Source organism: Daucus carota, chromosome 9 (assembly GCF_001625215.2).
Source record: "Daucus carota subsp. sativus chromosome 9, DH1 v3.0, whole genome shotgun sequence".
NCBI classification, from domain to species: domain Eukaryota; kingdom Viridiplantae; phylum Streptophyta; class Magnoliopsida; order Apiales; family Apiaceae; genus Daucus; species Daucus carota.
Window position 1 is genome coordinate 6,379,293 of NC_030389.2, and position 17,919 is coordinate 6,397,211.

General features: G+C 34.7%; 2 protein-coding genes and 1 long non-coding RNA gene across 8 annotated transcripts; 2 read left to right on the top strand and 1 right to left on the bottom strand.

The window, feature by feature from the left end:
• Positions 1-582: 582 nt before the first annotated feature.
• On the top strand, positions 583-7,531 carry LOC108200431 (cullin-1). 5 transcript variants are annotated; one of them, XR_010287781.1, is made up of 10 exons: positions 583-695; positions 1,333-1,488; positions 2,423-2,522; positions 3,614-3,787; positions 4,065-4,112; positions 4,352-4,555; positions 4,638-4,715; positions 5,437-5,526; positions 6,247-6,549; positions 6,707-7,531. XR_010287781.1 is itself a non-coding variant. In XM_064084942.1 (9 exons), the coding sequence occupies exons 2-9, from the start codon at positions 1,358-1,360 to the stop codon at positions 6,304-6,306; spliced, it is 885 nt and encodes a 294-aa protein (XP_063941012.1). In that variant the 5' UTR covers positions 642-801; positions 1,333-1,357; the 3' UTR covers positions 6,307-6,594. The 5 variants fall into 5 exon arrangements, 1 of the variants encoding a protein (XP_063941012.1); XR_010287780.1 differs by having other exon boundaries at positions 642-801; XR_010287782.1 differs by having other exon boundaries at positions 648-806.
• A 2,487-nt stretch (positions 7,532-10,018) lies between these two features.
• Positions 10,019-14,306, bottom strand: LOC108200494 (ribosome production factor 2 homolog). Of its 2 annotated transcripts, none has more exons than XM_017368667.2 (7): positions 14,150-14,306; positions 12,928-13,006; positions 12,619-12,822; positions 10,933-11,178; positions 10,598-10,840; positions 10,438-10,503; positions 10,019-10,323 (listed from the first exon to the last, which is right to left on the bottom strand). In XM_017368667.2, exons 2-7 carry the CDS (start codon positions 12,994-12,996, stop codon positions 10,204-10,206), a joined length of 948 nt encoding a protein of 315 aa, XP_017224156.1. In that variant the 5' UTR covers positions 12,997-13,006; positions 14,150-14,306; the 3' UTR covers positions 10,019-10,203. The 2 variants fall into 2 exon arrangements, with proteins under 2 accessions (XP_017224156.1, XP_063941152.1); XM_064085082.1 differs by lacking the exon at positions 14,150-14,306 and adding an exon at positions 13,430-13,477.
• Positions 14,307-14,376: 70 nt separating this feature from the next.
• On the top strand, positions 14,377-15,573 carry LOC108200495 (uncharacterized). The gene is made up of 4 exons (XR_001802715.2): positions 14,377-14,570; positions 14,656-14,708; positions 14,853-14,948; positions 15,254-15,573. It is a non-coding gene; the product is annotated as an uncharacterized LOC108200495 (long non-coding RNA).
• The last annotated feature ends 2,346 nt before the right edge of the window (positions 15,574-17,919 follow it).

Consider the following 17,919-nt stretch of genomic DNA (forward strand, 5'->3'; position numbering starts at 1 on the left):
TATATTGATTTGAGATAAGTTACTCTGACTATTTATACTAAGGGTCCTGTTCTACAGCAACCGGGTGTTAGATAAGGGTTATCTAACACACTGTACGGGGGCTATTGGATTTATATTTCAAGGGCTCAGATCCAATTTTGGGTTTTTAATGTATCCGCGGTTATTTTCCGCGGAAGGGAAAACTCCCTATCCGCGGTTATTTACCGCGGAAGGGAGTTTTCCCTATCCGCGTTTTTTTATAGCGTATACATTAAAATCTCAAATTGGATTTGGACCTTTGAAATATAGATCTAACGGCTCCCGTACAGTATGTTAGATAACCTTATCTAACACGTGGTTGTCAAGGAACAGGACCCTTGTACTAATGCACTCAGTACTCCAAATTATTTTATTGATATAAACTCTTTCGAATTCAAATGATTTATATTTCAAAAATTCTATAAAATTAAAAAAATAAAATAAAGTTGACTTCGCGACTTGACTTCTCCTTTGTACAAGCATATAATTTTTGGAAAACGAAAAATATAATTTTTAAAGTTTTTTCAAATACTGAAATTTTTATTTTAAAAATTCCAGAAAATTAAAAAAAAAAAAATGAGTAACGCCTCTCCTTTTCTATGATTTGTTAGCGCCACTTGTCATCTATTTCAAGACGGTGCAAAATATATTTGAAACCCCCGGATGACCTTCGTAGAGTAAACGAAATTTGTTGATTATATTTTTGTGCTCGATATTTCAAAATTCTGGTTCATCGCTCTCTGATTTGGATTTTGTGTGTTGTTTATGTCTATGCATTTACTGGTATTGTGAGTTTTGTTTGCGTAATTCAAGTTAAATATGACTGATTTGAGTTAGGGTTATGATGTTTAATCGACTGCTTAGGTATATTTAAGCTGTTTTTATCGGAGATAGCTCGAAGTAGTAGTCCCTGTTTCTGGATTTGATTCTTGGTCACCTCCAGTTATATTTGTGCAAATGTTTGTGAAATTTTGTTAGTAAGGAAGCTATAGTGTGTGCAGTGTGCGTTGGTTATATTTGTGCAAAATGTGATTAAGGCTAGATTGTTTCGAGTAGACGCTAATGTATGTTGTTTGCTCGACGGATTATGGTTAATTAGGCTGTTTCCTTGCTTTTGTTTTGTTTTTGCTTTATTTGTTAATTGGCGAAAAACAAGGACTAGACGGTAAATCGTAATTGTTTGCACGTGTGTGTGTTTAGTGGAATGCATATGGGACTGAAGTTAGATATGTTTCTGTTGTGCTCAATTAAGTTCGATATAATATTTGTGTACCGCAGTCTGATTTTGGATTTGTTTTGTTTGAAATTAATTAGGTGTCGGTCTGATTGAGGTAGGAAGATGAGGCCAATTATAACGTGGGAGGAGGGTTCGAAAGTTGTGGAAGAATGTTGTGAGAAAGCTAGGATGATACTCGATGGATATCAACCTGGGGTGCTGTTCACATCTGAGGATTATATCAAATATTATGAGTATCCTTTTTTATTTAATTGCTGATATTAGTTTTTTCTCTATGTAGTTTGCTTTTATCTTCCTACAAACGCACATTACTAGTATCATTTGAGTTTTATCACTCTCTGTGATTTGTAATATTTCTTTATATCCAGATGCACTTGTGTAGTATCAGTATTAAGTATATCTTTTGTTTCAATACTCTATGATTTGCTATATTCTATATTTGATTTGTACTTACAATTTGCCTTTATCACACATATGTGTGTGAGTAGTTATATTGGAGGATATGTTAATCCTGTTCAGTAATGCATGTACTACTAAATTATAATGAGTCATGAATTGTAATACTAGCATGCCACTCTGAACTGTGAATTATGCTGAATTTTAAATTATTGCCCTTTCAGGAGGGTGTTCTGTAATTCTGTTTTGAGTGAATATATACTTACTAGGCAGCCCTTAACAAATATGAGTACCCGAAAAGGTGAGGAAACTTAAGCATTAGATAAACGTCAAGTCTGCATGCTCCTCAGTCTACCCCTGTATCTGCTTAGTTCTCTCTTACACTATGCGTAAATCCTATTTCACTTTATTGTATCACTAATCCAGTTATCCCTTAGATTTCCGGCCAATGACACCATATTTAAAGATTCTAAACAGGAACTAGTTTTTCAGCTGAACATGTCCTGTAAAGGGCAAGAACCTATGAGTGTTTTATGCCATACTAGAAACAAAGTTACAGACTAGGTGATGATTGCCCAATAAGCACTGTTTGCTGCACCTGGGCTGAATTGAAATACAATGCCTAGAGAGTAGCACCTTAGTAATCATTTTGTTAAACTGATCTGAAGCGACTCGTTATTGGCAAATTAAAGATTGTTATTTGTTTAGGTTTTTAGATTGACCTGCAGCTACCTTTATTTTTCTGGAATGCATATCCTTCACTTCCCATAGCTGTGTCTACCACATGTCTGTACAGCCAGATCCATATAGTTACGCAGTGCAGCTTCGCGCAAGGTTTTTGAGAGCTCTAGCTGAAGGCATTACTATGAGGGTGAGTGTTTAACACTCTTAGTACGTAGATCTGAACAATGATAGCAAATAATTTCATATTACGTATCAAAGATCAAAAGTTGGCAAAGCTATGTTAATATTATAGGCATCTGCATTTATTTGATCACAAGATGCTTATATTCATTTCTTTTTGCCAGTCCTCATTTAACAAGTAACGTGTGATGGTTACATTTAGAATTTTGAGGATATTCCAATTCTTTAATTTGTTTTTTAGGTTACAGAGCTTTATTTTAGATTTTCAGAGTCTTCAGCAAACTGATATGAAGTTAAAAATAAATAGATGAACTAGACAGAATTTGGTAATGAAATTGTTGAGGAAACATCATGAATTTAGATAAGCTGTTATGCTGCAAATTGTCCTTTTCTCAATGAGTAATATACTAATATATGCTGTCCTGCATTTACTTCAGTTGTTTCTCTGTCCAAAGAAAATTAAACGGACTAAATTTAAAGGTTTGCCCTAGCATTATCCTTTTCTTCTTGGTAAGAAGAGGTCGAGCGCATGATTACTTAAATATCTGTTATTGACTTATTGTCAATAACCAGACCGGACTGATAATTGGGAGAAAAAAAGTACAAAACATATCTTCATCAGCCGTATTATGACCAGGACATTAATGCAGATGCTTGTTTAAAAAAAAAAAAAAAAAGAAGTTATGTACATTTCTTCGGTTACAGCAATTTTGGAGTTCTGACATACTAAGGAAAATGGTTAAATGTCATATGTGTATACGTGTCTGATATAATATTAGTAGAAGACCAGATAACACCTTGGAGTATAGGTTGGTAAACCTTTGGGCTCCCAAACCCTCAACATAAGTGCAGGGATTCAGCTCAAACAGAGAAGGAATAATGGTTGGAGACTATTGTTTATACAGGAATATGCAGCTGTAAAAATTGTGCTGTTAGTTATCTCTTAATTTACTTACAGAGAAACAGTTACATTTCTTGATTATTATTTCACTTCAATTTGTCAAGTCATTTTTCATTTCTGAGATAAACACTTCTAGGATTTTAAATAAAAGTATTTCTTCAACTCTTTGTTTTACATTTAGTTCTAATATTTTACAGGTGCTGCCATCTTTATGGAATAAAATAGATTCTTCTCTTTTGCTAGAACTTACAAACATGTGGGCAAGGTACAAAAAAATGGCGAGCTGCCTTGCAGGAATTTTTCATTATCTGGAACGGGGTTATAATGGCAACTCTCTTATCCAGACTTCAGCTCACTGTTTTCATGACTTGGTAAGTTTACTATGATTCCTGTATAAGTTGTTTTTTGAGTCTTGCAGGGAATTGTTTTAATTACCCCAGAAAATTATTGTTTAGTCTTCATTTATGTGTAGCACAACTTTTTTAAAAAAAACAAATTGGTTTTTTACTAAAGCTTTTATAAAAATATTTTCTTTCTAGAATATCAATTATGGTAATCCGAAAATTAGTTCCCAACTGTTTTAGCCCCCTAAACTCATGCTTTTACTGTGGTGGAAATAACAAGGATATATGGAATGTTCTTTCGCAGGTCTGTGCTGAACATTATCAGAAGTTTCAAGCTGCTGCAATTTCTCTGGTACTTCTATTTTATAGAATAAACTTATCCATCCTATAGGTCTTAGACATTACCTCTATCTTTGAACAGCAAGAGGCATGCACAGTTTCTTAAAAGTTAAAATTATTTAAAAGAGGAGTAAACTAACTGATAAAAAAGTTTGTCTTACATCCATTATCACACAGACAAATCTATGCAGTATTAGATCATTCTTGTAAGTGAGGACATGAAAATTAAATCTTTTTGTGCTTTGGTTACAGAATCACAAGGATCGTGACGAGGAATCACCCGTTATCAGGGAATTGTTACAGAATGTGTCCACTTTTTTTGTTGATATGGGACTTGGAAAGAAGTTCTATTACAACAACTTCGAGAAGGCATTACTAGCAGATACAGCCAGCTACTATTCTCAGTTAGCTTCACGATGGCGTATGTGTAATTCATTTACAGTATATGTTCAGAAGGTAACTTCTTGCACTTTTGCTGATAATATGATGCAAATCGTGCATCTTTTGTACTGTTGATTTATACTGAACATTTTGACAGACTTCACTGTGTCTGACCAAGGAGAAAGCCAGAGCTAGCCAGTTTCTTTACCAGGACTCAGTAGAGAAATTGTTACAGGTTTGGTTATGTATTTTGCATGTTAACCCCATCTAGTTAAGCATTTTTAAGTTGACTGTTGTGACCCACTGCTTATTATATTCCTCATCATTTATGAGGTCGCAGAGTTAATATTTCAGCCCTTCACTCTGTGCGGCCTAGCAGTAAACCTTTAGTGAATGCGTAAACTTGGACATCAAGAGAAAACAAACTGTTGGCGACAAGCTGCTAATACCAAATATATAGACTTGAGATGTTACAAGGGATATCAATGGTTTTCTCAAGATCCTTGCCTACAAGTATAAGTGGAAATATCTACATACGATTTCTAGAATCTTCCAGCGCCAAGAGTTCTCCTAGGGTATACCATGAGCATCAAGTAAACTCCACACTTCCTGATGTCGTTCAGTAAACTTCCTGTGTCAAAAGGTTATATACAGAGCCAATATTAGGAGAATGTAAGATAAGGCTGTAATTATAAACATTGAAAAATGAAAAGGTTTAGAAAGGACTCTGTCAGACTGGTCCATTGAACTGTTTATACTCTGTCATATGTTCATGTCATTATTGTCTTCGTAGTCAAGAATCACCACGGCACTTTATTCGTCATTATCCATGGGTATGTGGTGGTATGTATTCGATGAACTGGTCTATGCATTATCCTATGAATATTAAACTATGTCGCATTCCTATTTAAGTATCTCTGCAAGAAGCTGATCAAACACTTTGATATGCCTCACAGGTTGCGCAGTCGCAAATGCTGAATCAGGTGGCAAATCAATTGCTTGAAATGAAAAAAGCGGAGATCAGTAACGGGTCAGATCCAGTTGAGGTGCGGCTTACCTTGTATGAAGTTGCATTTTTTTTTTTCCCACTGACCATTGTTTTCTTATCTTCAAAAGATGACAGTCAGCAAGAGTTGGCATTGTTGCACCTGTAATGTAGGATAAATTAAATACATGGGCTTGCAACCACATTCATTCTATTCCTTGCATCCACCAAATTATAGGCGAGATTACTAATCATTAAAAACCATACAGTCACATTCAGGAACACTGTTACTAAATAAACAGTATTGTGTTGCTGTATTGAATTTCCTGTTCTATCAGTTTTGCTTCCGGCATTCCTGTTTTCCTGATTTTGGTAAACCATGAACCATAAGGCTTTTGACTGAAATAACTGACCTTTTGTCGTAGATTGGGACTGAAACTACTGTTCATGTCATATTTCATAATTGTGTTGGTCTGTGCCTCAGTAACTAATATGATAGGTTACAACAGTTATACAAGTAAAAATTGATTCCAGAGATTCAGTGTTGTGGATAAGAATGTTGTTTGTGTTATTTGTATAGTTGCCACCTCTAGTTTCCTTCCCCATGAGATGACCAGTAATTACTACTACTAGTCTACTACTACATATCTTAATGTCTTGTGTCGCTTGAGAGATCTTTGTATTAATATATTGTTCTTTATCTATGTCAGATTTATTCATCTCTTTTATCTTCAGCCTTAAAGAACCGTGATTGAGGGCTAATATTTGGCATCTATTTCAGGAGTTACTTTCTTTATGTGCAAGCTTAAACCTTGAGGACGGAAGCTCATCAATGTGTTGAAAAGGTTTCCTTTAGTTTTCAATTTTCAGGAATCTACATCTAACCTCTCTTGTCAAAAAAAATTGTACATGATCAGTAAGGAAATTGGAGCTCTGGGATATTACATGCTTGGTGTCAATTTTGTGAATTGCAAATTTGCATTGATCAATTGTGTAAAAGACTACCCTGTGAAGCTTAGCAACCATATTTTAAAGTTGGTACGAGCAGACAGCAGTAGAACCTCTGGCATTGTACAGAGCAGTTGTAAGTAAAGCAAGTTAATGCTAATTACATATACTAGCACCTTAATGACATTGCATCATAACTCTTATGTGCTGAGTTCACTTTAGTACTTATCTGTTCAAGAATATACATGGTAAATAATTTAGTTCATGGATCTTGAAACCACATTCTTTTGCAGCATTTTTTATAAGAAGAACTTGTGCATCAATAGAAGAATTTCTGGAATGCATCCTACCACGAGCATTGATTAACCTTTAGGATTAAACAAAGCAGGACGAGGCTCATAACTAAACCAAGACATTTAACATAATATTCCAAGACAGTTATGATGGAGAAGTAGTGCTGAGAAGCAGCATGGCACGGTAAAAATTATTTTTGATAATGGGGTTCAGTGCTTGGACAACGTTACAGATGTATGCAACATGCGAGTAGTAAGCCATGAATTAAACTGATGGATGATGATGTTACCATCACAGTCAATGGACTGATGAGTTTGTTTAGCAAAACTTGATCTGTAGTTTGATGTGCCTTGAAGGGAAGCGATGTACAAGACTACAGATCCAGGATTGATTGTTTGCTAAGATACCATCCCCTAGATGTCATCACCCACCTCTAGATCCAGGATCGATTATTTGATTATTTGCTAATGCTGCACTAGCCAATTTGGAGGTGAGGTTGTTAGACAACTCTGCTGCCAGGAATGGAGTTGTTGCTAGGCTGCTAGCAACCGCAAATTGGACTTGGCAGTTTGCAATGCAGCAAGACTGCTCTTTGTGAAGGATCCTGATAATGGGGTTGAATGAGGACTTGGTGGCATGATTCTATTCTTCAAATCAAGTCCCGGTCTGCTACTTGTTTCTGTGCTCTGCAGGGACATGAATTCCTCCTGTTTGTTACACAAGTTGTTTTGAGGTGATAAACTGTGATTTTAATACTGTGAATGTTACAAATTATAATACTCTGCACTTGTAAACTTGTTTTACAAGTTGTTTTTATTTTCAAACGAACTCATCCAACCTCCACCCAGTGGCTACAAGGGGATTACAAAAGAAAAAAAGAATTAAAAGATACCCTGTGATCCGTCAAAAAAAAAAAAAGATACCCTGTTCTATTGTGTTAAATTAATGGTCTTCACAATATTCTACTTTCTTTAGTTGATCATTTTTGTGAATTCTAGGAGGATGCATAAATAGGGATGGCAAAATAATCCGATCCGACGGATACCCGATCCGAAACCCGAATTTTTGGATATACCGAACCCGAATTTTTGGATTTGGATTTGGATATGGATTTGATTTTTGTACCCGAAATTTTTTGGATTTGGATATGGATATGACCTCTATCGATCCGAAACCCGATCCGAAACCCGAAATCCTATCCGAACCCGATCCGAACCCGAAACCCGAAAAAGATCCGAATATTATATATATATATATATATATATATATATATATATATTATAAATAATTTAATATGAATGTGTGTGTGTGTGTGTGTATAACATATTTATATTTAATTATTTGGATGAATGTAATATAATACTCTCATTATCAATGGACTAGGTTAAAGGAATAAGGGTTTCTATTTAAGACAAATACTTCATTAATAATATATTGTATAAAATATATTGTATATTGGTAATAATGAAAATTAATATGGTTTAAGTTTATATTATTCTAATTTAAACCAATAGAATCCAATCCAATAATCTTAATTTTGAAAAAGAAATACTTAATTATCATAGTTCAGACAGGTTTATAATTTTTAATTTTTTTTTAAGATATCTGGTTGAAACCCGAATCCGATCCGAAACCCGAAAAAACCCGACGGATTGGATTTGGATTTTACATTTTAATATCCAAACCCGAACCCGATCCGATCCGAAATATAACGGATTGGATATGGATTTCATGAAACCCGACCCGATCCGACCCGATTGCCATCCCTATGCATAAAGCACCTGATTCCCATTTCATTGTGTTGCTGTGCAGCACAAATTATCTAGCTACCAAAACTGAAAAGTATGGCTGAATATTCGGTAAAAATCGAACCGAATTATCGAATATTGAAATAACCGAAATACCGAATAAGCTCAAAAACTATAACTGAATAGAGAACCGAATTTAATTCAGGTATTTTACCGAACCAAATTTTTTATTTCGGTTAAAACCGAATACCGAAAAAAAAAACCGAATTTTATAACAATGAACAAAAATCACAAAAATAATGGTGAAAAATCAAAAAAATTTCAGTTTTTTAGTGCAGCTATTCATTCCCCTGGTGGAAAAGTGTTCAGCGGTTACAATTTCACTTCTCTGAAATTTGATGTGGCCTGGGGTTGGAATCCTGACGGAGACTGGACGACAAGTTTATGCACCCTCTCTAACCACGCGGAGAATGGTAAAACTGGGGGAAAAGGAAGTCTGAGAAAAGTAAAATGGCTGGGTGCATGAACCTTCAAACTCTACTACCTAGACTGAATCTGTCTCAAGCAATTACCAGTCAGTTGAAGTCAGGCCGCCGGGTCTTCGTGGGTTATAACTATATATTATATAAGATATAATATAATATTTACAATATATATATATATATATAGGGTCTTACTCCAGTACAAACTCCTTACTGTACAAACGTACAAACCAGTGATTATAACAATAATATTTAGTGATTAGGATATTTTAATTTAACAAATACATACATACATTCATCACCACCGCCACCACAATCACCTCCAATCACCACCACCACGACCACCCCACCCACCACCACCACGACTGCCCAGCGCCACTCTCTCTCTCTCTCCACCATCCACCACCAACCACCACTGCCCAGCGCCTCTCTCTCTCTCACCACCACCCACCACCTATCACCACCCACCACCACCAACCACCACCACCACTGCTAGCGGCTCTCTCTCTCTGGTTGTTCCCTCACTGATTAGTGCTATACACACACAAACACACACATTCACCACTACTTTTCTCATCTCCCTCAATCGTGTCTCTATCCCTCAATCGTGTTTCTAGCACTGCCCTTGTGCCGGCGTCGCGGCTGCCGCCGGCCGCGCTGCACCACCACTCGGCTATGCCGCCCCGTAAGTGCTCCCCTCCCCTTATCTCTCCATCAGACCCTCCTGGTAGATTTAGTGATTATGTTCAATCATTTAGTGATTGTGTTCAAGTTATTTAGTGATTGTTTGTACGTTTGTACACTAAGGAGTTTGTATTTGAGCACTTGCCTATATATATATATATATATATATATATATATATATATATATATATTATTTTAAATATCTTGGTTATTCGGTTAATTCGGTAAAAAAACCGAAAAAATTGAAATACCGAAATACGCAAAAAACCGTAACCGAATTAAAAACCGAAATATTTCGGTTCGGTTAACCGAACCGAAATATTTTGGTAATTTCGGTTCGGTATTCGGTTAACCGAATCGAAAGCTCAGCCCTACTGAAAAGTATGACAACACTGACTTAACAAATTCAATCTATCCATAACTAAAGTGTGTATCCAAAACAACATTCTATAGTGTGTATCCAAAACAACAAAAATCAATGGAAAAAATGGATACACTAAGGTTATGTTTCAATAACTATTAAGCTATAATCATGATTCAGGAACAGGACAACCATAAGAATTACGATATGCCAGCAGAGAATTAGGAATCTTGTTGCTTGGGCTTCTTATCAACATGTGTCTTTCCTTCACCTTTTGTCTTTGCTTCCCGTCGCTCCCTTTTTAATCCTTTGGACTTGTTAGGCAAGGGCACGCTTCCAACCTATACACGCAAAAAGGAAGAGACAGAATTTGAAAGACATGTTATGGCCATTAACAAATTAAATATGAACATTTTTATATGAATGAATCTCTAGTGAAGTGACTTTTCTCTCACCTGTTGATCCGGAATATAAACTTTCCCAATTTTGCCTTCAATAACATCACGGCTAACATTTTTCTCCTGATCCAGATGAAAAAACAAAAAAAAGTAAGGTAAAAGAATTGGCCCATGGAGAAAAGGGCGAGCATGATTAAGAAGAAAATTAAGGTTAAACCTTTCTTATTTTCAATTCAGGAGCTGTTTTCATAGATTGCTTTCTTAGGCTTTCGTCAGCAAGACGATGCCTTCTGATAACCAAATCCATGGATGGACCAACTTCTACCAACTCCATCCTTGGCACTATGGTGCCGGACTTCTTCATGCGCAGTGCACAATGAGTGAAAAAAACCTTATTTGAAGACACAGCTGTACACACATAAACACGGTCTAGGCCAGCAAGGTTTAGATTTGTCACAGCCTAAATTCAAAAACGTGAGATTAGTATTGCTTACAGGCTACAGAACATACAGGAAAGCATGATATTAATATTTTGGGCCAAAAGAAGAGCACCTGTCCATGAAACAGATCGAGCAAAACTTCCTTAATATGCTTCAGTTCTTCAATGTTTTCAAATCCTTCCCCAATAAAAGCAAAGAAAGGTTTTGACCCGATAAGAGGAGCGAATCTCTTATCATACGAGAATGATTGCATGCTTTTGAAATTTTCAATTCCAACCTCAACAAGATCATATATGTGGTGGTCATAAGTGCGGCCTATAACGAGGTTATCTGGCCGTTTTTTTGAGTGAGAACCAAACTGCAGAAACCAGGAAGAAAATGTTTGATAGATATCTCAGTTGTATTAAACTACAAATAATAGGTCAACAGGATCAATTTTTTTTCAGAATAAAATTATATATTATTTATTCAAATAGTCCTTCAATAAGTTCAAAGGTCTGCATGGAACTAAGGCACATTATAATGACTTCGAAAGTGTGTTAGTGTCAGAAACAGTGACTGAGTAGTACTATTAGTACTGTAATAGTAGAGTATGGGGGTTAATAAGGGTAGATAAGTCATTTATTGTCATTTCAGGAGTTAGTGACGGAGTTCATGGTCCATAAATACTTGTTGAGTCATGTACTTTCAGTTTATGCAATTATGACATGAAAAAATGGAAGTATTTCCACCAACTATCTCTCTCTCTATAACAGAATTTCTCTCTCTCTCTCTCTCTCTCTCTCTGGTTTCTAACTCTTTCTCTGCAAATCTACTTTTCTCTATCTGAATTCTATCTGTTATTAGCTCAGAAACATCATTTCTTACTTGTTTCACTTGGAATTATCTCTCAGTGATACACAAAAACACCAAAAGCATCATAAAATCAGAAAATATAAGTCAGGAATTCACTGATTCCTGAGTTTGGAAACAAGAAAAATGTTCAAAAGACAGATCTTGTATCACTACATGATTAGCTTTACTTTGGAACTCTGAACATCATTGAAGGACAGATGGGTATGAACTAGATCAAGATAACTTGACCGTCTCAAGTGTTATATAGAACTGATCTTGATTTTACACTCTTTCCGATATTAGATAAAGTAATTGTACCTCAAAAAGCACTTTTAAATCTATATAAATTTCTTCATCCATCTATCAATCCAAAGCCTTGGGACATCTCTTTTTAAATAATTTGCTAAGAAAACCACCATAACAATACTCAATTAACAACTAAATTAATATAGTCTCTGTTGTGTCTCCAACTAGAAACCTGCACCATTTAAAAATCCACTTATTTTGTATTGATAACAATTACTACATACTAACCTAATTTATTGAAGGTTGCCACAAGCTACTTAAATTTTTTTTTTTAACATTACTAAGAAGGTAATTCTATTCAAGTTGAACACTAACTAAAACAAGCACAGCCAATCTAATGAATACTAACAAACAACACTCCATCCAACAACTTAATCACGTCATGCGCAACTGTTTTAGTAATCAGAAATCTTCTAAGCACTGTAGACCTTTTCTTTTCTTCAAATGCTCTAGTAATCACAGATACACCGTATACCATGAATTCTAACCTATGAAACGATATACTTTTTTTTCATAATTTTTAATAGAAGCTTAAGTGCTAAATTTGGACCTAAGATCTCATTATATTCTTTTAGGTTATTAAGGGCCTAACAAGTTATATAAGATGTAATATAACATTAATTTGTATATAAAAGAGAGTCCCATTGTTTGGGCTTACCACAAAGAGGCTGCAATCAGTTTTAAGAGAATAAAACTCTAGTGATGTTTCACCACCGCTCTCGAATGGTCTAATATTGTCATTCCTCTTGGTATATTTAACAGCATTATCCTTTTTCAAATGATAAATTTCAGTCAGCACAGAATTTATTACATTGCTGGTTTTTGTGCCATGAAGTATCAGTGTTTTCTTCCCAGTTTCAACCTGCAACCATTACTTTACACTTAGATACCAATTTTGTGAAGCACCTGTAATTGTTTCATCATACAAAGATGCATTCAAACAATTACTAAGACAGTTAGAACTTACAAGTTTGGGAGCAATTTTTTTTAGCTCTCTTCTGGCTCTTCCTGACTTGGGAGTTTTTATATGCAACATGATTGTTTAGCTGCAAAAAACACACTATACAATAAGAGAAGAAATAGTTCCTGGGCAAAGTTTACTTTCGACAATAAAATGGCATGATCAACACTAGTTATTAAAAGAAGAAGAGAACTGGAAGAAGCCTTGCTCACTTTCTATACTCCCAAATTATGATCAAGGTGAAGGACAGAGAAAAAATAAATAAAATTGGAGGCAGTGGTATAGAGTAACAGGTCACGAAAATTTATGCCCATTTTGCTAAAAGGAGATGACTCACTAATTGTTTGATTTGTATGTTTAATAAATTTAAATTTTAAAACAGAGAAATTTCTCAAAATTAACTACTTAACATAATGAAGATTAAAAAATATAACCAACTAAATGAAATGTACATAAGCACCAATAATTTAGACAAGCTCAAAGAGCTGCTCAATAATGAAATTATTACCAGTAAATAAGCATGAAGACAAAGATCTAGAAGACTACAACACAAGGCAACTTCACACAAAGAAAGAGAAACAAACACCATACCCAGCCTAGACTCTCATAATGAAACCTTAACTCTACCCTTAACATTCAAGAAACTTTACGATTCTGCTCCCTGACTATATGACCACCATGAATCAAAACCATGACAATAAACTGCAATACAAGTCCTTCGTTAAACAAATGTGAAAGAACCTCTTTTATAGAAAAGCAGATATAAAACCCTAAATACTAGTACTTGTTTTCTTAGGACCCCAAATTCCGATTCCTATACACAAAAAAGAAAAATGGCACTCTATCACTTAGCAATAACATCGGAAAAATCAATTCCCCTAATCACAATCATGTAGCCTCACCACTCACCTAACTAAATCAATAAAAATAGTCACCACATATTGCTCAACAAGCCCAAACAATTACATATTAAGTTAAAAAAATCTAACTTTTAACACTAAAATAGAAAACCCAGACATAAGGCCACCTTAAAAACTGCACAAAAGCTACAAAAGAAACAAAAATCCAACACCAATCACATACAAACACATATCTATATACATAAACAACATGAAAAAATATTTAGTCAAAAATTTGAGCAACAACCCATTAAAGAAACAAACATAAACCGATAGATTCATACATATATACATACATATTTGTAATAAAATGAAGGAAATAATCTTACCCAAGAAGAAAGTTTGAAGCTTTTGAGGTTCTTTGTTGAAGCGCCTAACGTTTGTGTCCGAGTGTGTGCTTGAACCTGACTAAGGTTCAGGGTTTTACTACATTTGGGCCTTTATCTTTTGGGCTTGCCTTTGGATATCCGAACAGCCCAAATTTACTGATTTTGAATTGGCCTTCTATCTATCTATCTATCTATATTATAAAGCCTGTTGCGTAAATCCCTTTAGAATGACTACTTCACCCACTCTATAACTCATCTAATTACAAATACGCCACTGAAGTATACGTTCAATCGTTCCAAACCGTTGATTACTCGCACGTGTCGCTCATCGGTCTTTCCGTATCTGTATCAGCTCAAATCAAGTTTCTACTCTAAACATCTACTTTCAAAAAATCAGACTCATCGGCTCATCTGTTTTAGGGTAAAGTTTCCGCCCTTCTTCCCGCTTTTCTCCCTCTCATATCGGATATAATCGAGATTTTCAAAACTAATTGCAATTGTTCTAGGTAAAGCTTCATCTCCTTCAAATTTTGTTCGATTTACATTGCAACTGCGGCAGGTAAAGATCTTCTCCGTTCAGTTCTTTGTTGCGTTTCGGTTTAATCCAAAATGACTCCATTCATTGTATCAATTGTTTGTTTTTGTAGTATTTGATTTGTAGTTTTTGCACAAAACTCTTATCTTCTTTTGGTTGTCTTCTTAGATTCGTAATTGATGGATTCTTTGGAACGGAGTAATCTTCATTCGCCGGCTCCGGAGTTGAAACGGAGTACTCTCAAATCGTCGCCTCCACAGTTGGGTAATTTTCTGTGACCCATCTCTGTTTTCGATACCTCTGCCTATTGTAATTTTGATAAGTAGATTTTGTTCTCTATTTGTTGTTTGCTCCTGTAAATTGTGATTACTTTTCTTTGCCCGTATTTGTTATTTGGTAAAGATGAGTTTCATTTTGGTCATGTTAATTCTGACCACATAACAATCCATGAGTTTGTTCCATATTGTTTCATCTATTAATTTAATTATTAATCTTGTGTTGCCTCTTATAATCCAAAATGATTGTACAAGCATGTCCACAGTGTTTAATAAAGGGTTCTCGATATTCAGGTATGCAATACCCTTTGGACTGAATTCTAAATATGCTCATCCAGATGAGATACTGTTTCTTGGTTTTGCTACTATTACTGGTCCTGCCATCACTGGACCCCATTTGATCACTCTGTGGTTGTGGATGTAGTGAGAGTCCTCGAAACTGCTGAAGCACATTGTGGTTACCATTTCTCCTGGAGCATTTCAAACTTCTTGCCCTTATATGGGGGGTTAGTATAATTCTCACATCTAGCTTTCTTATAGTTGTTCCTATATTTGTTCATTATCCTTATTGTATATTCCACCTCACAAGTATGTTTGATTCATTCCCAGACTTTGGCTGATTAGCAAATCAGATCTCACACTTTGAAACGTGATAGTTTGTAACCCTAAGTTTCATTTAGCTTTCGGTTTGTAACTCTGGCCTACACATCCGTTAAAAACAGCCGTTAACTTTAACTGTTTGAGAGGTAATAGTGTCTATATTAGTTTCTAACAACTGCTTTACTCCACGTGACCCCTCAAAATTTAGATTTAAAATTTTAAAATAAATACATATTTTAAAAATTATTTGTAATTTAATATATATTCATAATCTACCTTAATTTGTTTCAGAAGGTCTAGTCCAAGTTATGATAATTAGACAATCTAAGTTCAAATTAATAATGTAGTCTACCAGCTTCTCACAATAGGTGAGTAACATTACAAACCCTACCACAGTTTATAAATTTTGCCTCTTCTCCTAACCCTAATTCTCTCTAGCCTCTCTCTTGTCGTAGCCGCCTGGGGCTTCCATCGGTTTTCACCGGTGGAAAGCCCCGAATCACTTGATTGCTTTGTTTTTCTTCCTAGTTTTTGAATAATACATCTTCTCGGGAAATTTAGATCTAAAACCATCAGAGATTTCGCCGTCTCTCTTCCAAGCGGGTGAGTTTCAGTCTGATTTCTCTTGTTTTTGTGGTTCTGCTCTGGATCTATTCTCGAGAGAATTCTTAGATCTAAAACCATCGGAGATTTTGTTGTCTTTCTTCTCTGTTTCAAACGGGTGGATTTTCATCTGATTTCTCTTGTTTCCGTGGTTATGCTTCAGATCTAAGGTTGTTTTACTCCCTGGTGAGAGTCTTGTTTTTCGCTTCTTAATTGTAAGCGGGGTCTTGATTTGGTGATGCAAGTTTGTATGGAATCACCGTTTTGGTCGATAGCTCAAACGATAGCTCTATTATGGTATTAGGGCATGATGAAGAGGGTACCAGTAATTCAACGAGGATGCATGAAGCGGGTACTTGTATTTGTATATACATTTTCTTCAAAATTTTGTTTAACTGTCTCTTTATGAGAACAGACGATTGCAAATTATTGTTTGTTCGACTCGATCATTGGTGTAGATGCCGTATGGTTTTTTATTATTAGATTAATACCTTTGTTTCAAAAAAAAAAACATTACAAACCCGCGACATATAAATTTACATTTTTTTTTATTTTCTGGTTAGTATAGTTAAAGCCTAGTGTCTAGTTAAACTTCAATATAATAGACACTAATGCATTATAAGAAATATTTTTCAAAATCATTTTTAAAGAAAAATAAAGTGTCATGAAAGTATTTTGTGTTTTTTTTCTTCAAGTGTCAAGGCAGTCCTGTATAATATTACTATGTTACATATATATGACTAATGCATCATAAGAAATACTAGCGTAAAAGCCCGTGCGAGGCACGGGCCCGTCATTTATAAATTATTTTTTATATGATATATTTTGATTAATAGTTCAAATTTTGAATTTTTTTATAAAATATTAATTTTATTGAATTTTTAGACATAATTTTTACAATAAACTAATAATATCCATGATAACTGATTCAACATAACTGACAAATTTCCATATAACTCGAACTGACACTGTAAAATTGCATATGAAAGAGGTTTATATTGCAATTTTTCAGCGTGTTTTCAATCAAACATAATAAAATGTGTTTATGAACGATAAAAATTATAGGCGCATTTGAGTGAATCATATAAGCAAACTCATGAAATAGTAGGATAATTAAAATTGATTTAATATGTTCATGTGCTACGATTATTAAAAAGAGATAAGTTCGAACACTGATGGACATACTATATAAAACATGCTTATAGGAGACAACCATGTAGTTATGATAAATATAATACTTGTTGATAATTATTGGTTTCCCTCTTTCTGTCTTTCCTACTCGGCTACTCCCTTTTTTTTCCAAGTAAATCTCTATATATTTATATATCTTACTCATTAGCGTGTTTTACTAATTATCAAACAATTATCAATGAGTGATACATGGGTTATTAGTCGATCGTATTAGGGATAATAAATACGAAATTCAAATTCGTATCAATAATACAATCAATCAAATTATTATAATCAAGCCTAACATACTCAAGTATCCGCTCTCAAGTAATACTCAAATCTACATCATGAACACACATAATAGAGAAAATGTGATCATGTATATATAGTCATCTTAAATTTATCTAAATCAGAATCTATTTCTAAAATACCTAACTCCAATTCCGAAATCTCTAATTCAGATCAGAATATGATTATTATTCATATATATATATAGAGTCCTACTCCAATAGAAACCAAATTAGCCTAAAAACTAAAAACCAGTTTCTGGACAATTTTTTATCATTATTTTTAACTACAGAAATCAC

Coding starts and splice junctions, on each gene's coding strand:
- LOC108200431 (XM_064084942.1), top strand. CDS start 1,358: ATGAGGCCAATTATAACGTGGGAGGAGGGTTCGAAAGTTGTGGAAGAA. Junction 2,523..3,613: donor CTGAAGGCATTACTATGAGG/GTGAGTGTTTAA, acceptor AATATTTTACAG/GTGCTGCCATCTTTATGGAA. Junction 3,788..4,064: donor CTCACTGTTTTCATGACTTG/GTAAGTTTACTA, acceptor GTTCTTTCGCAG/GTCTGTGCTGAACATTATCA.
- LOC108200494 (XM_017368667.2), bottom strand. CDS start 12,996: ATGTTGCATATAAAAACTCCCAAGTCAGGAAGAGCCAGAAGAGAGCTA. Junction 10,841..10,932: donor TCGATCTGTTTCATGGACAG/GTGCTCTTCTTT, acceptor TTTTGAATTTAG/GCTGTGACAAATCTAAACCT. Junction 10,504..10,597: donor CTGAATTGAAAATAAGAAAG/GTTTAACCTTAA, acceptor CATCTGGATCAG/GAGAAAAATGTTAGCCGTGA.